Source organism: Ammospiza nelsoni, chromosome 7, assembly GCF_027579445.1.
Source record: "Ammospiza nelsoni isolate bAmmNel1 chromosome 7, bAmmNel1.pri, whole genome shotgun sequence".
In the NCBI taxonomy this organism is placed as follows: Eukaryota; Metazoa; Chordata; class Aves; order Passeriformes; family Passerellidae; genus Ammospiza; species Ammospiza nelsoni.
Genome location: NC_080639.1, coordinates 35,806,769 through 35,832,949, shown reverse-complemented (window position 1 = coordinate 35,832,949; position 26,181 = coordinate 35,806,769). Strand labels below are relative to the sequence as shown.

General features: G+C 40.0%; 1 protein-coding gene across 2 annotated transcripts in view; it reads right to left on the bottom strand.

Annotated features, from left to right (window-relative positions):
- The window catches only part of KYNU (kynureninase), a 57,678-nt gene that overhangs the window by 15,072 nt on the left and 16,425 nt on the right, over positions 1–26,181 (bottom strand). Inside the window, exons 4-10 of one of the 2 annotated variants that reach the window (XM_059476063.1) lie at positions 25,987–26,069; positions 20,303–20,364; positions 18,925–18,996; positions 17,332–17,406; positions 15,867–16,013; positions 9,513–9,611; positions 8,678–8,751 (exon numbers count right to left, since the gene is read on the bottom strand). In XM_059476063.1, the coding sequence (XP_059332046.1) occupies positions 8,678–8,751; positions 9,513–9,611; positions 15,867–16,013; positions 17,332–17,406; positions 18,925–18,996; positions 20,303–20,364; positions 25,987–26,069 (612 nt within the window). The remainder of the gene's footprint in view (positions 1–8,677; positions 8,752–9,512; positions 9,612–15,866; positions 16,014–17,331; positions 17,407–18,924; positions 18,997–20,302; positions 20,365–25,986; positions 26,070–26,181) is intronic. The other variant, XM_059476064.1, reaches the window with a different exon arrangement.

Sequence of the window (26,181 nt, the reverse complement as noted above, 5' to 3'; positions counted from 1 at the left end):
CAGGGGAGGATATCTAGATAGATTTCTAAACAATAAATATATCTGACTGAAATACAATATACATTTTTTAAGATTTGGGAAGTCTTTCTTGTTTCTGAATAGACTAATCACAATATTAATGCAAGACCTTTATCATACCAGAATCCTTATTAGCTAAAATGCAAGTTATCACCTCTGCTCTTTGCCTGAAACAAGAAACAATCCACATCAGATGAGATTTTTTTTTAATGACAGTGGCTAGAACTAATTGAATTCATAGTTTCAACTGCCAGCAAATTTGCCACAGAATCCAGTAGTTGTGTTACAAAACCTTTATTAAGTGATACTGAAGGAGGAAAATTCAGATGAAGTTTTTTCAGCTGAAATCTAAGACATTAAATAATTAAAGGAAAACAGAAATGTGCATCTTTCAGAGTTATTTGAAAGAGTTTCTCTTCAAAAAGATAAAATTTCATCCATCACTAGAAAACTAGAACAATGTGACTTAGGTACCTTTTTTTATTGGGCTGCCATTGCCCAAATTTTCAGTAGCAGGTACATTTAAGAGTCTTAAATTTATGTTATTTATTTATATGGGGTCTAAATCCATTTTGACATGAGGTCGAATGTAAGTATGTGATGTTTGACATGAGGTCCAGGAGCTCCAGGCTCTTCTCACTAAACAGTTGAGAAGCATCAAATAAGGACTTTTCTATGGACTTATTATCCTGTCAGAAAATAACTGTACCTGCAACTCTGACCTTCAACACGCACTGACAAAATCTCCCTGCACTGGCTCACAATGGGTTGCTCAAAAGTCATCTCAGAAATCTCTCAGTGAAAACAGAGGGATGCTGAAAAACTAGATTTCAGTAGGAAACTATTCAATTTTTGCTCAATAATCTGTACACAGTGAAAGAAAATACTAAATAATTCTTCATGTTGAGCAGCTGTTTTTCATGGCATGGGGCAGAAAGAACCTAACATTTTCCCAAAACTGCTGCACTGGTGTGATTAGATCAGTGAATTGATGTCATGCTGACTGAGAAATTAGGGAAAGGAAAGGGAAAGGGAAGATTCTGTGTTTCTCACAGCATCTCACTAGAAACTCATCTCCAGACACTTGAGTGAGCTCCCTACAGCTGGAGCTGCCCTGCAGTTTCCACACAGTGGAAGGCAGCAAGAGGGAGCTGCCAGCAAGCACTGAAAATTACTGCAGTGAAAAATGAGGGGTAGTCACTGTGACAGTAAAAATTGACCAGCAGCGACAAAGAGGTGCGAAAATAAGTATTTCACAAATGGAAAGTGAGAGGAAGGATGGCTTACAGCGAGTGGGCAAGAATAGACAATATATGTCATGAAGGCCTCTAGGAAGCTCCTGATTCAAAGACATGTGGAGATGGGTAAGAAATAAAAGGCAGCAGGCTGTGGATGTCTTTTGCTGGACTTTAAGAGAAAATAGATTTGATTAAGGGAGACAAAAGAAAAATATGAAGGTTTCTGACCTGGTAAGACCTTATCTTAGTTCAGTATTGGAAAGAAGTTTTAACCAGGAGAAAGAGGGAATATGAGGATTAGAAACCCCATGAACAACAGAAAACAAATAAGCCCAAGTGTTAAACCAAGCAAAAAAAAAAAAAAAAGAAAAAAAAAAGAAAGAAAAACCATTTCATAATGCACCCATGCACAAATCCAGAATGCCAGCTTAGCAAAAGGTAACATGACTGAATTATTTCCTTAACCTGAGCAATGGCCCTTGAAAATGCTTATGGTTTGAGTCAGGTGCTGGCTGGGACATGAATCCCAACAGGAGCTGTATGAGTGACTCCAGAGCTGCAGCTAAAGGCAGAAAGGTGCTCAGCCAGGGCAGGGACACAGACAGCTCTGGGAGACATCCCAAGCACAAAACCCCATCAGAACACGTGGCTGAGAGTTACAGGAGCATGCTCCAGGGGACAGAAATGGAGAGAAAACTGGTGACTGCTAATGGCACAAAAGCATAAAGGCTCTTGCTGGTGCTTTCAGCTTAGAGCAATTTGAAGCCATACCATGACCTCAAAGCACATTCTGTAGGGAGAAATTAGACACATTTTCCCATTGTGGTATAATGAACCAATACAAAAGCATGAGCAAATCTCATTTTTAAAGGGCATGTGCAGACTCCAGGTTTAACTGAGAATCTTAGGAGAAAAGCTTCATACAAAGTTGCAAAATTTCTGAAGTAGAAAAAGTGAAAAATGATCAAACACCTAAAGTAAGTCAACATCTAGTAGGAAATCCCAGATGCAAAATTGCATTAGTTCCAGCACATTTCTGCACTGAGGTAAGTAAGCTCTTAGTGGAAACAGCAGAAGATTTACTAGAGGTTTTTATCATTAAAAATAAACTCTTGCCTCCCTAATGTAGAAGGATTCTGTGAGGTGGCTACAGAAACACACAGATGAATGGATAAGAAAATAAATAACTCCTCTTTCTGTGACTTGCTAAAAAAGCAGAAAAGAAGGTTTTCTTTCCATTTTCTTAGAAATGTGTAGCACCAGTACCAATGTTGCATTTCTATAAATTAATTCAGCAGGAAGGAAGCTTGCTGCTTTGTCTTATTGGGAAAAATCAAGACACAGCAGAGTGCTTTCAAACCTGCCTGCCTGGAAGTGGAGAACTGAGGCACACAGAGCAGGCAGATAACAACACACGGCCTTTGAAATGCAAGGGAAAATCACAGCAACCATGCAGACTCCAAGGAGAGCCCCAGGATCCCTTCCTTGCTAGTTAACAGGATGCAAGAGTCGCCCCCAGGCTACATTCACCTTTCCATCAGGCTAAGCCGGTTGGTTCCTTTCATGTGTTTGAGCAGTTGTGTCTTACACCATCGGCGAGAAAGCTCCAGGCACTGCAGATGGGAAAGCAAATGTGGAAGGAACAGAGCCACCTCCTTCTCATTCCCGAGGCTGGGAGGGGGACAGGACCACGGCACAGCACATGAAGTGATGTCCCTTCAGTGTGATCCAGGAGGAAAAATGCATGGGAGTGCACTCAGGGAATGAGAGCAGCACATTTCTTCCTCACTCACCCCACAGGTGATGTGAAGTTCACACACAACACCATTACAATCACCTTAAAATCCAACCAGGGCAAAGGTGACGAAACAAAGAGGAAGACCTTCAGGAAGGAAAGAACAAGAACATTTATAATGAGAAAAGAGGTGAGATTGCTTGAAGATACAGCTTAATTACAAGGGAAGGATTTGAAGGAAGAGAGAGAGAAAATGCTTGACAGAGAACAAGGAGACAATCGCGGGAGCCGCATAAAAGGAGCCGAAGAAAAAGAATGGGAATAGATGATGTGAGTGCACATTAACCTCTCGTTTTTTTCTCCCAGAGACTCACTCCAAAGTTAAAAAATGCTCTTGGATATTTGCCATGCAGTTGGTGAATCCGAGAACACACCCCTGCAGGCCCATCATGGGTGTAGATTGGCCTAATAAATCACTTGTCCCAAGACAATGCAATTAAGCCTAATTAGCCGATAGCTTTATTCCTAAACAGTCTCTTCCCAAGGGAGGTTTTAACTTTTGGTTTCTAAATTAGCTCAAGGAGCTAAATTGCTCTCATCTCCTTGGCAAAGCAACAGTTCATTTCTACCTTAGCACAGGATACTTCATGCACTCAGGGGACACGTGCTCGCTGCAGGAGTGGTTTATTTGCATTAACCCACAGTCTGAGTCCAGCAGGAGCAGGGAGAACCCTTCTGGAAACAGCAGCATGTTCACTGCCATCTGTCACCACTGACTTGCCCACCTGGCTGCACTCAGCACAGCTTCCCTACGAGTCTCTGTGCTGCTTCTCCTCCTGTGCACCTTGACCAGGACAAGGTGCTCTGTTCTGATAAAGCTTCCAGTAGTTCTGAGGAGAAAAATTAAATAGGCAAGTGAGAAATGGACCATCTTGGCCTTTTATTTGAGTAAATCCTGAGTAGAAGACAGTCTGAGTGTAGAAATTCCTTCCTGTGAGGATGGAAAGGCCCTGACTCAGGGTGCCCAGAGAAGATGTGGAAATGTCCAAGGCCAGTTTGGACAGGGCTTGGAGCACCCTGGGACAGTGGAAGGTGTCCCTGCCATGGCAGGGGGTGGAATGAGATGAGCTTTAAGGTCCTTCCCAACCAAAATAATTCTATAATCCCATGATTCCTAGAAGCATTCTAAAGATCAGCATTAGTTCTTTCCAGTACAGTAAAACAACCTTCCAAATCCTTTTATGACTGTCCTTTGCTTCCAACTCACGTTCCTCCAGAGTTACATTATTTTCAGCAGTCTTGCAGAAGATTCAGCTCTTTATTTTGGGGATTATGTGACTCTAATTCAAAAAAGAAGACTAATGTGATATGTCCTCATAAATCAAGAAAATGAGCAAAGGAAAACTCAGTGGGAGCTACCAGTCCTAAGAAGGTGTAGAGCAACCTCTTGCATAACAGTTACCGGAGAGAGAAGCTTTGCACTGGAGCAGGATGGGGATCCAGAGCACCTGGGAAAAATGGGAAGGGGAAAGTATAAGGAGCTGGAGTAGCATATTTCTATTTATCTGACACCAGGGTTAGAGTTCACATACCAAAAAAAGCTGTGCAGGTCTCTATAAAGAAGTAGCAGGAAGCTATTTGTGCTCTGGCATTTTCATTGGCATCAAAATACCAAAAGGGGAAGTAGTATAAGAAAAAGAGCCTGTGAAGAAATTGCCTGAAGGTGCCTTTTGTTCCTCAAAGGTAATATGAAATCGTTACCTTTTTGCTTCTTGCTCTTTTAAACTTTTTTTTTTTTTTGGACAATCTTTGGACATCAACTGCTTCCTGCACATGCAGCATTTCTCCACATCACAGAAACTTTTCACTTTTAAACAACACCTGCTGCTAGTGTGGGCGAAAGTCTTGATAAATCCCTTCATTTTAAACACTGTACAGTTTTCATTTATTTAATCCTCTAATTTTATCTATTATTTTCCTGACTGCTTTACATACATTTATTTCTCTTTCATCTGTTTAAATTGTGCCTTACTTTTACTTAGTTTAGTGTCTCAAGGCTCTGCAAATTTGACTCTTCCTGTCCCTTTCACCCTCTGGCAGCAGAGCTGAGCCTGTTGCCCATCTACAGCTGCAAATACCCTGCTGGAAACACCTGACTCAAGCATCTTCTACCCCAGTTGCTCACAAACATTCACATTTCATTGCATCTAAATTGCTTGGGAATTCAAGTTATCATTTTTGTAAACTGAGAATATAAAAATGTTTATACTCTATATAAGAATATAAGAATATATATTATTATATAAGAATATATATTTATATATATTCTTATATATATATATAAATTTCAAAAACTAAAATTTTTCTGGATCTCAAAAATTTCAAAACTAAAATTGATTGAAAAATTTAAAAAACTAAAATTTCTCTGGAGCTCAAACAGCTAGACAAGCAAAATTTCAGTATCAGTAGGTCATTTCAGTGCTCTCTGTGTGTTGGAAACTTCCCCTCTGCAACATTTACATGGCAACCTGGTGGCACAGGCTCAGCCTGATGGTTTCAGTAGTATTTCATAGCTCTGCTCTCTCCTGGTCCTTTTTTCTTTTTATTTGAAACCTTCCCATAAAGAAATCACTCTCACACAATTAGCCAGGAATATATTGCATTGTGATATATAGAGCAGGTATTAAAAAAGCTATTTGAGTATTGAGACTTCAAAGGAGGTGAGATCATGGGAGAATGGGGATAGATCAGACCCATATATATCAGATTGATGCAGTTTTGCTGCTCTAAGGACAAAGATGGGGACTAGCAAAGCACTACCCACATGCTTGGGTGGAGATGTTAATTGGGCTGGTTACAACAAGTCACTTTTAGACCCATGGCCCCTGCAGTGAATTAGAGAACCATCCCAAGCTAAACCAAGGAGTTTGCAGGACTGCAGGGTGGTGTTTGCAGTGACACAAAACCACAGCAGGACATGGGAGACTCTATCACCCTCAGCTTCCACCTGATCTAAAGATCAAGCCCTGCCCTCAGACATAAACCCTTTCCCCAGATACTGAATTCCCAACTTTATAACTCTGGTGGGAAGCTTGCACTTCCATGAAGAAGAGTGGGACTGGTTTTCCTTCTGTCTGCTGGGACATGCCAAGGTATTATTGATTTACTCCAGGTCTGGGTTGTGGAGGTTTGCAGTGAGGCAGCCCCAAAGCAGAAAACAGCTCTGGTGTGGCAGAAGTGAAGTGATGGTAAGGCTATTAAATGCTTGAAATACTTTAACAATTCTATCCCAAGTTGCATTTTAAAAGAAAGCTGCAAATAAATGTTTTGTTGTTGGAGGGAGCAGCTGGAGAGGAGCAAACCCAGTTTCCTAAACTGGGCATAAGACAAAGCATACTCACAAAAATAGGAGAAGTTAAACTAAAATAAATTCATTCCTTTGGAGATGTGCAGTGGGTTTGGGGAGTTTAAAAGTGAAATTTTGTACCGAGCTGTTTTATTTTCAGTAAGTCCTTTTTGCCCCAGCCTCAGACAGTAAAAGACAAATGTTCTGCCTCCCTGAATTACAGTCAGGACACACATTTTCCCATTAACACACAATAGATTATTTCCATATTAAAATAACTACCTAGTCGATAACTTGCAGGGAATATGAAGGATGAGATGAATTAGAAAAAATTTATATAGGTGAGTAAAAAGTGACTCTTCTAAAACCAGCCATGAGTTAGAGCAGTATTTCAGACAGTATTACACGACAAAAGGGTGTCAGCTGGATTGGAATTTAATTCCCTGCTCGTGTGTGGGCTGAGGTGCAAAGAAACAAGTGGTTGGTGCCTCTGCTCTTGACTGAAGTTGTGTGGCCACTGGGTGTCATCCTTGGCTCAGATGACAGCCAGAATCTCTGCAGCTACAGCGCACAGCCTGCAACTTCCCGAGCAGTTAAATTCCACTCTGTTTGATTGTACAACATACAGCAAATTGCTCTGCATTTAAATCAGCTACACAATTGAATACTTTGACATAGACAAATTCTTCTTTGTCTCAGTGCCTTGTTTGGAGACCAGAAATGGCTGGTTGCTGCAGGAAAGAAAGAAAAGTAATGCAATGGGGGCATAGGAACTACAAACAATTTGATGAGTGATTATCAAATCTCGGGAAATATGAAATAATTATGATTAAATAATGCAGAGGGTCGATGCAGGAAGTTTGGAATTATATCTGTAATTTGTCCCCAGGCTGGAAAAGCCTATTCCATATAGGCAATTTCATTTAAGATATTCAGAATCCAGATTCAGTGCACAAATTAATGACTATGTATGAAGGAGTTGGTTCAGGGAAAACTAATCTAAACTCTTACCTAAAATACCAAGCTGGTACCCTCAGAAAAGTTCCAAAGTGTCATTAAGGAGGAAAAAAGACTGAAGGTCCTTGATATTTAATTCATTCCACCTATAGCTATTCTGTAATTTTTCACATTTTTTTCCACTGTTCAGCATCTTCCCAGTTCCCCACAACCAGGATCTGTGGGAAGCACACAACCACGTGTGGCCATGGGAGCAATGCCTGCACCTCGCAACAGGGGAGCAGGAAAAAACCTTTCCAGAAGAAATATCCAGATCTCCAATAAGTTTTGCCCGTGCTCACATATAAGGTCGGAATCAGCTCACAACAGGTCATATGTCATCCTAATGAGTTTTCTGTTATGGGTGACTGAAAAGAACTTATCAGCATTATTTGGTTGTCTCTGAGAGTCTAGACAGTCTGAAACCAGCACACAGTGCAGCAAAGCTGCTTATTATAATATTATTTGTCTCTGGAACCTGATTTAGTTTGCGTTCTTCAAGCTAAAATGAAAGGAAGTGCCAGCAATTTCTCCAAGCATTACAGCCAGAAATATTTACATTTGTCAGTGCATTAAAAGTATTTACCCCACTGTTCTTAATATACAGAATATAACCATAAAATGCCTTAAATAACAGGTATTTTTGTTAATGCAGCTAACCTCAGCTGATAGCTCAGCTTTCCATGGATTATACAGTCTTTCAGAACAGATCTCCATGTAATACTTCCTAGCTTTACCAGTGGATATAATTTTAATGAAAACATGCCACTACTAAAGAGCTATTAGGCACAGTGTTGAAACTGTCTTTGATTTTGTTCACCAACCAAAGACTTCAATGGTTATTTAAAATCAATTTTTAAAGGCAGATGTTAAATATTCTCTTTATATTAAGCAGCCTCATAGACATGATTTAGGATGCTTTATTTTAATATTACCAACACTCTCTTTTATGGTTCTATTTAGTTAAGAACTGATAGCAGATTCAAAGGAGGAAATGGATTTTAGATGTGAGCATGTGCATTAGCAATTTCAAAATTTACTAAACTTAGTGTAAAGTAACTCATCTGAAGTAACAAAATCAGACAACCAAATTGTCTAAACTTTTACTACTCTTTACATTGAAGCAATAAATCAGTAACAAATATTAGCCCAATGAGTTTGTATTGAAATTAAAATTTTCTTCTGTTTCTATAAATATATGTATAGATTCACATGCCCATATTCTATGGCTACAAATCAACACAATTTCACTTTCAGATCTCAATTCTGAAAGGAAAGGTTGTTTCCCATTTAAACTTTACAGAACCTTTTATTTGGAAATCTATTATTAGGAAAACTACTTACGCTGGTTTAATGCTCTTGGAATGCTTTTCATGAATGTAGGCACCAGCAAGGCCTCCTGCTCCAGAATTTAAATACTGCAAAGAATAAATCAACACGTACATGTCGTGCTCATTATCTGTAAAGTATCACTTTCCTTCCCTCACCCTGATCTATAAAACAAACCAATTTTAACATATCGAGTGGTTTCTAGATGGAGATCTTAGCATTTGTCATAAAGTGCTGATGGAGGTAAAAGCAGATATATTTTTCAGATTAGTTTTAAAAGTATCTCTCTTGGCTTACATATGGTATTTGAAGTCTAAGAGGCCAGAAAATTGAAGTACATCTGAAACAGTTCCATATGTATTTGCTATATATATATAATATATATAGCAAAGTCATCAAACAATTCATCTGACTGTGTCTGACGAGTCTTAATCTCACTAGGAGTCAGAGGAACTAAAGATACATTGCTCTGTGATGTGAAATTATTAAAGTTTAGACAAGAATATTCTATTGTCTGGGGACCACTTCATAAAATATTATAGCTGTGAGACCTTCTTGGTGTAAGAAATAAGAGAAGAGCCCCTGATCCCATGTCCACAGGGCAGATGTTTAACCACCACGAGTATCCACTTCACATCCACAAGACCGTGTAGGTCATTGCCACTTTTTGGAATCACTCATAACAAAGGCCCCAATAAAGGCAGTGTCCATCTCTGTTGTGGTGAATTCAGAGATTCAGCCAAGTCTTGTTCAGCTGTTCAGGTGCAGCTCTTATTCACCTGACCTGTGTGCTGACCCATGAGATGAGTGACATGATGGAAAACAGTCTCCAGCAATGAATCTGTTTTACCTTGTAGGAGCACCAGCAGGCAAAATCTACTCCCCAGTCATGCAAATGAAGCTCCACATTCCCAACAGCGTGAGCCAGGTCGAATCCAACAAGGCATCCCTGCAGGAAAGAGATGATTACTGGGTTACTTATTAAGATAATCATCACTGTGATTATTTTGAAAATAGCTCCTTCAGAGCTTAACTTGCTCTCAATATCTAGACTACCTAGAGAATTTTACAGAAGCAGATAGTGATAAGTGTGAATGGATTTAAACTCAAAAAGGAGAGATTTAGGTTAGATGATAGGAGGAAATACTTTTCTGTGAGGGTGGTGAGACACTGGAACAAGTTACTCAGAGATAGTGTGGCTGGCCCATTCCTGGGAGTGTTCAAGGCCAGGTTGGATGGGGCTTGGAGCAACCTGGGATAGTGGAAGCTGTCCCTGCCCATGGCAGGGGGTTGGGAAAGGCCAATCCTTAAGGTCCCTTCCAACCCAAACCCTTCTATGATTAATCTATCAAGTCCCATCTGTTCTTAGTGATTACTAGAAACAAGTTTTCTATGCCACAGATACACGTAGAAATCACTAATTTTTCTGTGATTTGTCTTCAAGGATGCTTGGATAGGGTTTAGATTTCTGAGGTTTTGTTTGTGCAGGGAACTGGAATCATTTGAAAAAAGTATTGAAAACAAATGCATAAATACAAACACTTCCTGTATGGCACAACAAACCCCAGGCAGAGACAAAGCAGTAATGGTCATAATGATGCCAGTTACCCATGAACAATTACATTCCAATATATATTCATGCTCAAGGTGTCCCTGGTATTTAAACAAGGAGGACCTTGTTCTTTGGGGGATCCAAATGGATGAGATAGCAGCTTATGCAATGCCTTGATCTTTAAGAAATTTTATACTTGTCCTTAAAAGGAAGGAATCTGCTATTTCTCTGTTAAAAATCTTGTATTTGCCATAAGCACAATTTACACAGGACACTGAGAAAAAAGGGGGAAAGCCAATATCTAAGGAGAGATTTCTAGATCTAAAAGTATGAGTTTTACACATGAAATAACCACTGGATGGCAGCATTTTTAAACTAAAAAGTTATTCAAAGCTTTGCTATTTATTTAAGAGCAGAGAAATAAAACTGCTTTTTGTGCCTGGACTACAAATTAAATGCTATTTTACATTTTGCTTTTAAAACACAAACAGCTTGCTTGCAAGCAGCAGGGTAGGAATAAGAGTGAAAGCACAGGCTTCAGAAAAATCAACGTCCAATAATAAAACAAAGGGTTTTTTTAAGAATCTCCTGCTGTTTCTTGCATGGAGGGAGTCTTAGCTAAATTATTGAAGCAGTACTTTAGTATATTTAATCTTCTGTATAAACTAGATAACAATTTGTACAGAGCAGCATTTTAAGATGTGACATGTTAATTCTAATGGAGATATTTGTGAAGTTATCAGCTTGAAAAATTATTCCAAAACGATGGGAAGAAAACTCACTGCCACAGACTTTGAGTGATCTAAATGTTGGAACTAGAGTCACAATAAATAGCCATGGTGGCTTGATTTCACAGGGACACAGAGATCTGAGTTAAGAGAAATCAACTGAAATGGTGAAGCTAATGCAGAGAGGCCGGGACACGCTGAATTCCAATGGGAATGCTCTCATCCAGGGATAAAATGGCTTTGGATCAGAGAAAAAAGCTTCAGCAAACTCAAGCCAATTGCCAATGAATAGGGAGATTCTCGTAGGGTTTTAAGGCATTAACTTCAAAACTTCAGTTGACCAGATTTAAACCTTAACAGGTACATACATCCCACACAAACTTTTGGAAGCAATTCTATGACAGATGCACTGGTTTCAGTGGAAACCAGGAATAACAGATGAGAATCTTGCAGAATGCATGTGTCTGTCTGTACATTATCAAAATTGAAACAAAGAAAAACAAAAAAAAAAAACGGAATTTGCTCATAAAGAAAAAGCATGTAAGAAATTTAATTCTATAAATCATATGCCAAAACCAGTTGTCCTTTCCCTGTCAGTACGCCGTATACTCTATAAAAAAAATGCTCAAACACATCATATTGAATAATCAAACTACAGTAGATGGGAGGTAGGAGGAGATAGCTTGGGACAGTTGGATGCCCTCACAGTAATGAGGGTCCATAACCGCATCCACATGTGTGACCTTGACATGGACAAACATTCTTGGGCACTGACAGTGGCTGCAACAGATTGAACAGATTGAAGCTTGAACAAAAAGGGAGGTCATTGACATAACACCCATGGGCCATCCTCCTGAACTCCTTTAGCTGCTCCTCACCCTTTGAAACTGGTTGGCAGATCCTGCTGGGCAGTGTTTAACAAGAGTGAGGCACGGGAGGTTCGGGTTCGGTGCTGGCAGGGTTCCTGCATCGTCTCAGAAACGCCCACTCGCACCAGTTTGTTCGAGTCGTCATCTGCAAGATGGGGTGTGCTGGTTTGCTTTCCCAGGGAGGTGTCTGGCACTTGAGTCACACAAACAGCAAATGTTTAGCCACACAGATTGCAGGGAAAAAGTAAAACAAACTGAAGCAGCTCTCCCTGCACAAGCCACGCCGAACCAGGACTGCGTGGGAACGACGCTTCCCCAGACTGGGGGGAAAACAGAGCTCTCCATCTGCTCCGGGCAAAGGAGAGGACATGTGCACTCCTCTGCCTCTTCTGTTTCATTCTAACATCTAAAAGTCATTTCTGCCAAGTGTCTGGGTAGCTGCTGATAACCAGCAGGTAACAACTCAGCATGGACAATGACATTTGGAGAGAGGGAGAGAAATGACAGCTTCACGCCAGCAAAGCTGGGACGTTTAGAAAGAGAGACAGGAAAAGAAATGAAGATGAAGGATCTTAAAGCTCTTCCTACTGGGACTCAAGAGATTAAAATATTTTACATAACAGTTCAGAGTCAGTTGAAAGTACGATATAACTTATGAAATTAAAATTGTATTAGAAAGGTAGAGTCTCCTAAAAGTCAGCCATTTCTTCACTTGTAGAAGAATAAAACAACTCAGCCTCCTCCATCCTCTAGAGCAAGCTTGAAAGTACAAAACAAGGAAAACTGTTACATCCTCCCCAGCCTGCTGATGAGCCTCTTGCACAATACGTAGTAATTTCGATTTATCTGAGAGACCTTAGATGGAAAAATAGCCTGAGGTAATTTTTCAAGCTTAATTTAGTTCATTTAATATTTAATGACTTAATGAAGCTGTCTATGTGCAGAGCTTTCACTCTGGGAGGAATCTTAATGTACGCAGAGAACTTAGGAAATTGGCTTAAAAAATGTAAAAGGAAATCAGTAACTTAATTCATAAATGATTGACCTCAAGAATCATAGGACATTTTCCAGGCCTCCAGAGCTCACAGCTCAAATCTCCAGCCAAGCCCTGATAGGGCACAACACTGTGGGACTTTATTTCAACAGTACATTAAAAGAATTATTAAGACCATCTGTGTAAGACTTTTCTCTCTGACATACTGGCTGACAAGTGATTTTTTTTTTCCCTCTCTTCTTCTCAAATAGCATTTTCACCTTGTATTTTCCCCTTCTGACTCGTTTGCTTGTCAGTTCTCCCCAACCTATTTTCTGTTCAGGAGTGCAGGGTCATTCATCCCTGGGAAGGAGAGCCTCACATTTTTGCTACAAACATGACTTTTCTGTCTTATCTGCTTATAAAAGAACTTTCAGCCTATCTGTGACAAAATGTTGACTAGAAGACAATTCTGGATTCATCAGGTCCAGAAGCTCTTGAAGGAGATGTGGTAAGTCCAATTAAAGCCATGTATAGATACATAGACAGTAATAACTCTGCTTCAGCAGTTGTTTTTGTTTTCCTCTTACCCAACCACAGCTCCTAACCCTAGCTCTGGCTGGGGAAAAGAGGAGAGGAGCCAATTCTTTTGAAACCCCACATTTCAGGCATTTTGATAACCAGAAGCCTTGTGTCCAAGATAAGCAGCAGGGAGCAGAAATGCTTCTTACCAACAGAAACCCTTCATGAATCAACGGTTTTGTGGCTGCTCATGTAAATATTTGTCATAGACAGACGTTGAAGTGTGGCGTAACAGTTTCTTACATGGAGGGTTTGTATAAACATATAAACATCACTTAACCTGTGGGCAGAATCTGTAAGGACACTGAGCTGAGTGTATCTGACAGGAGGGAAATAAAAACACGGCTGGCTCATGCTTTTCAAGCCTTAAGGGTACTCAAACAGTTCTTCAGGTTGAATTAATTTTGCTTTTTCAGTATACTAATGATATTTTACTTCATTAATCTACCTGGATCTCAATCCTGTACACTCGAACCACTAGAAATTCAATTTGATGGGGGTTTTTTTCCTCTCTTTTGAAAAATCTGTGGAAGAAGAGATTCATGTCTACATTATATCACTTCTAACAGGCATTCAAATGGAAACAGGCCTTTGACATCTACCTGTTCCTGCTGGAATGCTGAATTGCTGTCACAAATTGCTCTGCCCTTCAGGAACATAATACAGTCTCTGGGTAAAGTGAGTGGTGGTTTTGTGTGCATCCCTGTGGAAGCCCATGGGGTTAATATTATTATTATTATTATTAACACCTGGGTTAATATTATTATTATTATTTGCACTGCCTTGCAGAAATTTTAATCTTTCTCCACCAAGTCCTGGTTATCTCCTCAGATTTTGTAAACATCAAATCCATTTTCCCTCTATGTAATAAGCTGTGAGTGACTACTCTCTCCCAGAACACCACTTTGGGGCAGTTTAGAGCTATCAGTGAAACTGCATCTCTTCCACATATCCAAGTCTGCAGCCCACAGTCCAGAGAGCATCTTTGGAGAGGTGATAAAGCAATGGGTTTTTTCCCAGGTTGTTCATCTCTATGGAAGGAAGGAAAGAAGATTTCTCTCTCTCTTTCTCAGACACCTTTCAGACACATCACAGAGCGGCTTTCTGGGAAGCAGCACTGGAGACGTGTAGGTGTTGGCAGCTCTGCTGCCACCAGGAGAGAGGGAGAGCAGAGCAGTGGGTGGCACCATCCTGTTAATAACCTGTCTTCCCTTTCTAGCATTCCAGCACGGTGGAATTGGGATTTTTTTTGTGGTCAGCAAAGTGCTGGCAGGCACTCCAGGAAGGCACCATGTGGGTGTTGCTTTTGGAGCTCCTGCCCAAACCCACTTCCCCTGCAGCTGACTCCCCACATTTCTATTCACCCTGTCAGAAGCTGGTTTTGTTTTTTGCTGTTTCTAACGCTGGGTTTTAGCACCAGGTGCTGCTCTGTGAGAACATTCCCTTCTTACATCCCACGGGCCCTGCACCAGCTCTCACACCTGCTCTGCTCTCCCAGGGGCGACTTTTCCATCTCTTGCCATCAGCATAACTTACACCCTGACGTCCAGAAAAAATTCCACTGCCAAACCTACAGCTACACAAGATGTATAGTGTCCTGTGAGGTAGGAACATCTCCAGAGAGTTAAACCATTAAATATAAAGGGTTAGCTGGTTTGCCAAAAACTCAGTGATACCAAATAAGTTTACCCTTCAGTGGTTTAATCTTGCATGAGACAAGCTGCATCCAGTAAAAGGCTGCCAGCATGGAAAGTCTGGTGACCTCCTGTTGATAAGATGACTTAATTAAAAATTATTTCTCCTGTATTCCTAAGGCAATTGAGATGGTTAAAGAGTTTTACAGCTGTGTCCACAGAACACACTGCCTGCAAGCTCTGAAGGCTGAGTCATCACTAAAATACACTCATCTTGTGATGTTGATGTGCTCCACATTGTGCCTGTCTCCAGAAAACTCATCAGTGGAGTCTGAGCACTGCTGGCTCCTTGGGGATCTCACCCCCCTGCTCAGGGGGGCCAAAATCTGCCATAACACAGCTACAGGAAAGGAGGAAAATCATAAAAGTCGCATGTTGGAAAATGTTCAGGAAAAGCTCAGAAATCTCACACAAACTAACTTTCAAAGACAGGTGAGAGCTGTGATTGCCTCCTCCTCCTCCTTCACTGAGGCTCATGGTATTCTACCCTTCAAGAAAAGCCATGTCAAAGTTAATAGTCATGAATTACCTTTTCCAAATAGTTTAACATTCATCTCACTGAAAGATTGCTCCCACAGGACTATTTCTTCATGCAGCACACAGTCCCCAAAGGTCTGGGCACAGAGTGCTCTACATTTTACCAGAGACCTACAAATTTTTGTGTTTTGTTCCACAAAAAAAACCAAAAACCAAAAAAAACCCAAAAAGCATAAAAACAAACAAAAAAAGAAACCCAGAACAACTGATTTCACAGAGAAAACTGATCTAAAATTAGTATAAAAAGGACACCTCTGGAGCAGTCTTACCTTTTTTTGGCCAGCCCTTGTTATTCTAGGGATGTCAAACAGCTGTCCTGTGTAGTACTGCACCCCACTGAACAGAATGACAGCAATAGAGTCCCCTTCCTTCTCAATTACAGACAGGATATCTTCAGTCCTCAAGGTGTCCTCCCCCTAAAACAAAATTAAGGGACACATTTTACATCAACTCTGGCAGTAATGACATTGCCATTCCTTATTTCATAATTTATATTTTCCCATGAAAGGAGATCAAAAGCAAACCTTTGTCTTGGTAATGATATATGAAGGTAGTGCTGTGAAGTAGCCTACGAGCAAGTAACCTCAAAAAAATAATCATTAGCAAGTGAATCTTGGAGGTGCCTGTTATAAAATGCCTATTCACTTCATGCTCTAACATGCTTCATACCCTTTAGTATTTCTGACAGTTTTAATTTACAGTCAAAAATTCCTGGTGCAGACAGAATATTGAATGATTTTTAAGTGGCATCTGAAAATTTGTGACACCCACAAGATTTGAAAGTTGTCTATCAGCTTCACTCTTTACTTTTCTGATAAACTTGGTATCCCACAGGAAGCTATTATAAACCTGCCATATTCATATTTCAAAAACAATGTCTCACATCATCAAAAGTACAAAAATCCCCAAACCTGTGGTCATTAAATATAGAAGAATTTCAACCACAAGAAAAAAAAAATCAACCTCATTTTTGATTCTTTACAGGAAAATTACTGCCCCATCCTCCTCCTGTCTTCCTAGCAAGGGATCTTGTAAAACATACCACCACCTAGGGATCAATTAGGCAGTGAAAACTAGAATTAAATTAGACTTGTTACTGAAAAAAGCTTGGGCAAGATGGTTGAATTGCAAGGGACTGTTATTATCTCAACAATCTCTGCAAATCTATCAAGCGTTCAGGAGTGGGCTCTTTACTCACAAGATGACTCAGATTTCAGAAGCAAAAGGTCACCCTGGGTTTATAGTTAGGTGACAAAGTTCTTAATGCTGCAGAAGTGAAGCGAGGCAGCATTTCAAATTAATCTGAATTGCATATTACTGAGAGCAGACCTTTCCCTCAGCCCGTGCTGATGCAGACACAGTGCTGCTCGTGCTGTGGCAATCTCTTACCTCAGGACATTCAAAGGACACTGGGAATTCTCAATGAGTCAAAAGCATATTTTGCAGGTGACTCAGGATTCTGCCAGTTTTTTTAGAAACAGGAAAAATAGAGAGAATGGCTTTTTTGTTGTTTTTGTTGTTCTTCTGGGAAAGTTAACTATTGAATCAGCAATTATAAAATGGGGTCTAATGTCAAAAATATGCATGGAAAGACATCTGTTTATGATTCATAAAGTTTAACCATATTTTAATGCACAGAGTGCAACTTCTACACTAGAATATTTGAGAATATTCACATGAAAGGTGTTTCTGCCCTTGGTGGCAGCCAGCAGAAGTGGCAGGTTCCTCACCAACCTGCCGTGGCTGCAGCAGGACCATGCTTCTCTCCACATCCAGCCCGTGCAGTCGGAGCTGGGACTCCATGGCATACTGGAAGAGAATTCCATGCAGAAAGCATTAACTCATGAATAAACAACTACAAATACGTGATAAATAAATACATGATAAACAACTACAAGGAAAAAAAGGAAAAACACATCAGAACTTCAGAAAGCTGTTCAGATGCCTTGCCTTTCACTAAAAGTAATGCTTGAAAGCATAATCCAACTCTGCTGAGAAATTCACAGATTTCCTTTGGATTAAAAAAGATCTGAATTTAATTCACGTTAGAATTAACTTAATTCCTTTGCAAGGACAAAGTCTAAGCCTGAATCCCACAGCATAAATCCATGCAGCAGAATGAGGGTGGAGATTGAGCCCTTAGAAACCCATCCAGTGGTGGCATCCCTGCCCATGGCAGGGAGATGGGAACACGATCTTGAAGCCCTTTCCAACCTAAACCATTCCATGGTTCTGTGGTGTGATGGATGCTCTTCATCAGAGGCCAAAAAGCCAAGCCTGCAGGGATAACAGCCAAGGAGGACTGAGCAGCCCTTCTCCAGGAGCCCTGGGTACCCGCATGCCCTGCTGCCAACACAAACGAGGTTTGGCCAGCGCAGACATCCTGCCCTGTGACATTCTCACCTCTTCTATTTGCTGCACAGCTGGAGGGAAATAAAAGCTTTAAACTCTCAAGCTATTTAAAAAAACCCTATCTGCCAATTTTATTGATAAATAATGGTCCTGGAGATCAAATAACAACCATCAAATAACAGTATAAAAGAGTTTAAAATTTCACGACAGGAACTGAAGCAGCGACAGTTACAGAAATTATGACTGAAGTGCCATAGAAATTTAAGAGGATGGAGTGTAAATGTACAAGTGCATGTGGAACAAATGTGGGATTAATATGAACATTACTTAGAACAAAAGCAATTTCAGGTGTATACATCTGTGCCAGCATCTTCATTACAAATAAACCTGTTAGTAGCTCGAGTCACTTTTATTGCACCTCAGAGATCAAATTTGTTATCAATTTCCAGGAGTTTACGGTGCTGATGATAAAGTAGCAGTGCCCCACAAACCCAAAGATTAATTTGCTCGAAGCTCTGATGCACAGGCTATTGTCTCTTATTTTATAGCAGACAAATTATGTTTGAACTAGTAATCTAAAGTGCTAAGAACAAACATTTCCATCTCTGTCTGGGGATATATGTGTTAATGTTGTGAGTTTGTATTGATTTGGTTTCATAACGTAAAACAGCAACAAGAATTAATAAAACATTTACAACTTTAGTTGATTTAGGCCAGTAGTTTGCTAGATGTCTTTAAAAAGACTAATAAATCAATGCACCCATTCATTCTATTCCTCATGCAACACTTCTTATTTGAACAAAAGGAATAAAGCTACGATCTGTAAAGTATGCTGAGCTCAAAAGTTTCTGACAGATTTTTTTATTGTAATCTTACTTGGACAAGATGAGCTAATAAATATTCAAATCCTACTACTGATATTCTTTGGAAAAATATGATTAATAATACAAATATGGTGAAATATTAATTTCTTACATGGTCAGATGGAAAGGCTCTTGCTTCTAGAAGAATTTTATAGCGTCTTGGAGTAGGCTTAAAGAAAGATAGCTGTTAAGGGGAAAAAAAAGAAAGAAATATTGAAATTTATCTAAGCAGAGATGAGAAAGATGCTCCCAGCATATAACTTAATAAAGACTGCTTTACTGTCATGCAGACCTACAGAGAATCCCCCAGAAATTACAAATATTTCTTTGTCCATATAACATTTATCAGAGTAAGAAAGTGTCATAATACTGTATTTCACATATCCATAACAAAGCCACCAAAACCCAGCAGTGAAAACTTGCACTTGCAGGAATCAATGGCAAAGCTTTGACTGCAGCCAGGCAAGCTGGGATTTCACCCAGCTCCATCCAGCAATCAAAAGCAGCAGCTGAAGAGTAGCAGGCAGTGAAAAAGAATTAGATTTACATCTCTGCCCTTAAACTTGAGTTATGGAATCATCCCTTACTCCAAAACAAGGCTGACCAAAGACCTGATCTCAGCACTCAGGTCCTGGCAAGCTGGGCTGGCCACTGTGCCAGGAGGAAAATGAAGACTTACAAGCCCTCCTGCTCAATTTACCTTGTGTTACACAACCCTCTGCATGGTCTGTGTACTCCAAAAATTCACATTTAATTTGAGGCAGAGAAGCCTCCTGTACCGAGCCCCACCCTGCTCCATGTTCACTAATTTTAAAAGGTCCAGAGGAGCAGATCCAAGTGATAAACTTGGTTGTGAGAACCACACAAAGCAAGCTTCACATCTACACTCAAACCAAATCTTTGGAACCAAATCTTTGGAAATATTGGAGAAGCAGAGACAGGCTCTATGCAGCCACGGGCACACCTGAGCATGAATAAGACACATTTATGGTCGCTATGCCATGCAAGTCAAAAATGCACATTTTAGGCACTTATAAAATAACACAATTCTAAGTGTCATCTCTTGTATGCAGCTGCATTTTAACCTTGACTGATATTACAGCTTTGTCTTGCTCGCAAGCTTGTTGAGCTCCTGTTTCCTTAACTTTGAAATTTGGCGTGGAATTGAAATTTGAGAAGCTACTTGTAAATGTTGCTTAAATAATAAGATTTCCTCTGGCAACTGACATACAACACACGTGAGAACAGCTGAAACTTCCCCTCCAGAGTCTTTGAAAATATTTCTTTGTCCAGCTTTCCTGCTTAGTATTGAGTCAGGCCGGGTCTTGCACATACATTATTCAAGATACAACTCCCAAGGCTTAAAAACTTAATCTGTCACCCAGTGCTGTCTCTGTGAGGTCCTCAGAAAACACTTTGCTTATACACACACAAAGAAAGGAGAAAAATACTTGTCAACACAAGATCAAATATTCATCGTGAAGACATACCATCAGAAGGTGCAAGTTAACAGTCAGCCCATTCATTAAGGCTATTTCTTGTCTTTTGGCCCCTGAAAAATTAAAAAGATAAAACGTTTGAAAAATGATTGGAGTTTTTCTTTAAAATTTCAGAGAAATAGAACAGAGAGCAGAGAACAGTAGTGAGAAAGCAAAAGCATGAATTCAGTCAATGTCTCTCCAAAGCCTGGAAAGGAAACAAATGTTTGAGGTGTCATCAGAGTGAAATAAAAAGATTTCTTGTCTGACTCTACGTTGCACTGGCAGGAAAATATTTATTTTTTCAGGTCAGACACAGAAAACGAAAAAAACCCAACTAAATCTTTCCATTTCCCAGCAAACCACCAGTGGATTTATTATCCTGAATACCTCAGACAAGTGAGGTCACAAACACTGTATGTAAAGCAAGACTTGAAGACTTATTTTTGCCAGAAGTTCATATGTAACACAAGTGAGAAAACATATTGAGATAATCATCTGTTGTAAGTGGTTACTGTAATGTCGAGATAAATCTCATCCCTAATTAAAAAATGGAATGAGCAAAATTGACCTATTGGATATAACAGAACATTACTAATGTATAAGCTTCACAAGAAGCCATACTCACATTGCTCCAATGAGGATCATAACAGATGCCTTTGGACTACAGCTAATCACAGGCAGAGCTAATTAGTAACAGCTAATTGTTGTTAGCAAGTATTTAGTAACAAATTCTCCACCATTTGTCAAGCCCTGGTGAAAGGTTTTAGGTAGGAAGGGGAATTGTGTGTTGGGCAGCACCAAGATATGGAGAAAATCATTTCCCGTTTCCTTCTGGTATGCTTGGTGTCTGTTGTTGGAAAGGAGAAATTCATTCTTGAGACAAATCAATATTTGGAGAGTCTTCTTCAGATGGGAGATGTGTTCATGCACCTTGTCCTGATCCTCACTCAGCCACAGAATCACCAAATGTGGAGAGAGGTTGCAGAGAGGGAGGGATGAAGGGAAATGTGAGCAGGCAGGGAGGGCAACAGCCACTTTTGGAATCAATAAAGAGGAAGGAAAAGCTGATTTGGGGATGTAAAAGGGTAAAGGGAGCCACAAGAAAAAGAAAGCTGAACCCTGAATTTCTCCTGTCCCTGCCTTACACTGCCACCATATCCTAAACAATTTAAATTCACAATGTGATTGCTTTGTCAGTGTAAAAAAAAAAGATATAAGCATGGGTTCAACTCAATACAGGCAAATATAGCCAAAGAACATGGAAATCTACAATTATAATTAATTCATACATTCCTCCCAAGCAGGCCTCAGCTTCTGCCAGCCCAGGAAAAGCCAAGCTCCATTCTCATTGAGGTGTTCAAGGACATTTCCACTTGTTGAAATCTCCAGGTTTTGGACAGAAGGATTAGGAAAACAGGTGTCAGTGCCTGGGAATGATCACTCCAGGGGATGAGCCACACAAAAATGAATAAGCTCCCTCCTCCTTCAGACACCAGGAACATCATCAAGTTTGTGGAAATAAATATATAAAGGACTTTCTTCATAGGGATAAATAAGCTTTTTTCTTCACTTAAACTCCTCTCCTTTGCTTTCTTTTCTTCCCTCTGATAGCATTGCATCTTAAGGCTTCTTGCTGCTGGAAGAGGTCACCTTGAGGTTGTTCTATTGCAGATCCAGGAGACAGCTAGAGAGTGATTGCAGCTCAAAACAGTATTATTTGCAGTCTTAATATTTCTATGGAACTCTTGAGGCTGAAAAAAGGGACAGGATCAAGAAATGGTATTGTTCTTATTTGTCCCTCTGCTCCTTCTGTGAAATCTGTGGCTTTCACAGCAAATTCTGCGCAAGCAAACCTCTGCCTGCTGTACTGATTCTGTATAAAACAAATGGTTAATCTGTAAGATCACTTTTAGCTGCATGTTAGCATCCCAAATTAAATATGACACTACATTTGTCATGTAAGTCTTGGTCTTCTGTAAATTATATATTTATTAAAAGCCTTCCATTATTGAATTTCATGCCCACAAAACAAACCTCATCCATGTCATTGGAAAACTGTTATCCTTTATAACCTGCACTGCATTTCAGAAAACAACCTTTCCATGATCCAATTAACCTATTACAATATTCAAAGACCCAGCACACGGGATACAAAATTATGTTTGCCTTCCTTATTTCCTAACTTTATACCATATCTCCAGGACAGGCTAAAACCTGTATGTTCTGCATGATAAATCTCCTCTTTAATAAAAGGAAGCAGCGTTTGCAAAGTACAACTTCAGAGACAATTATGATTGCGTTAGGCAGACACTGCCATCCTTCTCCTCTCTGACTGCCAGGGAAGTCTGATCCTCGCTGGGGTAAGTAAAAAACATTTTGTAAAATGATTGGAAAAAGGCTAAGAGCCCCAATTTTGAAAACATTTTGGTTATTTCAAATAATCCTTATCACTCAAAGTCACTCCAAATCTGCTCAGCGTTCAGTCTTCCCTCAACAGAGACCTGCCCGAGCCCATCGTGGAGCAGCAGCCACGCAGTTAATCTTGTTCCATCAGAAGGTGATCCTGCCAAGGTTGTAATGTTTTAATAAAGTCTGGTAGGAGAGGCAGAGATTGCCTTCACTGCCTCCTGCCATTTGGTGTGAGCACAGGAACAAAGCTTTGGCCTCCACTGACCTTGACTCTTCATTTCACAATGTATTTACTACTGTAACTTTCATTGAACAAGAAAATGTGACTGCCTTTAATAAGCAAGGTGCTCGTGCACTATAAACCATTAACCAGACAAAGGTGTTTTACAGTCCTTGGTCCATTCCTGAATAAGTTTTAGTTGCTACTGCTTAGGGTGAGAAGTGACAGTTCTTCCTCCTCCTCCTCCTCCTCCAAAGCACATTCAATACTGAATAAAAAACACAGTAAAATTCTGTTATTGTTCTTACATTCAAGTCAATAAGAAAGTAAATTCAGAATTCATTCAGCTACGTACTCACACATAATCAATATTATTCTTTATTGGGAAACAGTACTTAAGCATAAATTGGGAGGGCTGGAACTTTAAGATCCCTTCTAACCTAAATCACTTCATGAATCTGTGGAATACTACATTGAAAACATTTTAACATAGTTTTTTTCCCCTCCATTTATCCTTTTAGCCTCTTCACCATTGCCTACAATTTTAAAAGTTGGAATTTTCTATCATACGTCCATTATTAGGGAAATACTAATTCATCTGTATTCTAAGAATCACTCACCTGTGTCCTGAAAAAGGGCCATGGGGATATTTTCTAATAAAACCCTGCCCACAAATGTAAGGGCCAGATGAGAACCTAGACCACACTTTACAATTTAATCAAACAAAGCCCCAAAAATTCTGGAGAACAGAATCCAAACCATGCTTTTTATCTTTGAGAAAGACAACAGGAAGCACTTCACAGGAAATAATTTGAAAAATAAAATATTAGGATGGTGGTAGGGTGACTTCAGTCATAACTTTTAATTGAAAATTTTAGAATATTTGTTTACCATGAAGAAGATGATAATAAACTCGTTGTGGTTAAGGCATGGGGATGTAAAAACACTGGTGTCACATGGAACTTGGTAAATAAAAGAAGAGTAAGGAGATGGATGAGCAATTAAATGAAATTTAAGCAAAGCTCTCATTTCCATCTCGTTACACCTACAGTGCATCTTGCAGTTAAATTAATATTAAAATAGAGACTTAGTTGGCAGCCTCTACAAGACAGATGGATGAGGGTAAAAGGGTCCCAGCCTCGTTCTCTGCTTTCTGCAGTGACTCTTAACCCACAGCTGAGGCCAGGGGAACCTGGCAGGGGCAGTGGCAGCAGGTCAGGGCTCAGCCTGCCTCAGGGCTCCACATTCTGCAAACAAAGCACAGGCAAACAGCCACAGAGGTGATGCAGAGAAAGATGATAACTCAGAAGCTTCCAGCTGTCCTTTGGGGAATCCTGGCTGTCTCTCTCTCCTGGCTATGTGAAGAACATCAGTGGTCATACCTTGAATTACTAATTGGGGTCCCTGAGAATATGATATAAGAGAGAGAGAGAAATTCTTATCTGCCTGCTTAGTTAAATTCAAGGCTTCCAGCTGAAAATTCCAAGGCACCTTTCTGCATCTTCCTAGTTGTACCCTGCCAGAACAAGAATATCCACTGGCCAAGGGAGATGGGTCATAGTGGAGAAACCCTTAAATCTGCTGTGTTCAGCATTTCAACACCCTCCACTCCCTTTATATTTCCACATTTTTATGTCCTATGATGCTGAACAGATGAGGGTGCTGAGCTTGCCCTTGAATGTAATGAAAGCAAGAGAAGTAACTTCTTAACCCCCTGAGCAGCACCAGGTACAACAATAGCAACTTACAAAATCAGAACCCCCAATCTGCATTGAGATTTTTATTTCATTCTGCAGATGGGATTTTTCTACATAGCTCAGTGATGCCCAGTGTAACCACACTCATATTTATGTTATCTCAGAGTTTACATCATGGATAGACCAACTACAACAATAATTTATTGCATTTGTTCTGCTCCAATAATAACACCCACTATTTTAGCTATTTGGAAACTTCATAAAGAATTCAGAGAGGGATTTTATTTATAAGTTTATAAATAAACTTGTCATGAAACATTCTTTAATGTCTCTGCTCCCAATTGTTCCAATCCTATTTGCTTTTCTTGAAGGAGAAAACCCATAATTTTCTCATTGAACACTTGTCTGCAGTTGGAGGAGAAATTACGATACAATATCTAGAATGCAGCAGGTCAACATAAGGGCAATATTTTTCCTTAGTGATGGCACAAATGAATGCCTGATAATTCAGTTCTGATAGTCACTACTGAGAGTTGCCTTCGACACCTTCATTGAAATATGAGCCAGATCTCCCCAAAATCCACTAACCTAGATAAAAGATGTCTGCGACATGACAACAGCTGGAAGGGTTGGGGAGGAAAAGACCTTGCCAAGATAATTTCTCTTCCCCCTTTGGAGACAACTCTGAAGCAAATCCCAGTGAAAGATTATTTCAGCAACTACACGGGGTAGGAAGGGATAGAGGAGATTTGCATTCCCACGCAGCTGACTGCTTTCATGGCACATTCACCAGGAGGAGTCTCCAGGGCTCCTCAAACTCTGGAATAACCAGAGGCACTTCCTGCCCAAGTCCTGCAGCACTGCAGCTCCTCAAGGGGGACAGCAGGGTCATGGGAACTCATCAATAACAGGTCCTGCCCCAGTTATCTGCTCCATTGCCATAAGAAGCTCTCAAAGATGAGTCTGGATTTAGTGGCAGGGAAAAGATGAAAACCAGAAAATGTCTAAATAGAAATAATTTATCAAAGGGGAAAGTTCATCATTTTACTTCTGGAAGAGTGACTGAGACTCTGCAATACCAAGTGCCCTTTAAAAGGGCTTCACGTGTTAGTCTAAGTGGTTTATGATGCTTCAAAAAAACCTTTGCTGCAATTAGCTTCCTGATAAGCACATCACACACATTCATCCCCTAAAACACTCACAGTCTTAAAATTAAATGTTAGCCCATGCACAAGAAAACCTGCTTTCAAACATAAGAATAAAAAGAACTAAATTCTGTCTACAAAGTTTCGAGTTTTTGAGCCTTAAAAGAAACTAGATTTGTTTTTATTCCTGGAGAAAGGTTTTGCCCTGCATGTCACACCTACCAACCAGCTCAGCCATCATGTCCAGGAGGCACTCGTCTGCCAAAGCCCACGGGCGCTTGCCATTGAAATGGCCATGGACACCTCTGAAAAGGAATGGAAAAATGATGAAAATATGTGGTATTCTATTTGGATCACTCCTAAGAATCATATCTGATTTGGACACTCCGCATTTGGAGGATGGGAGTTGCCTAAACT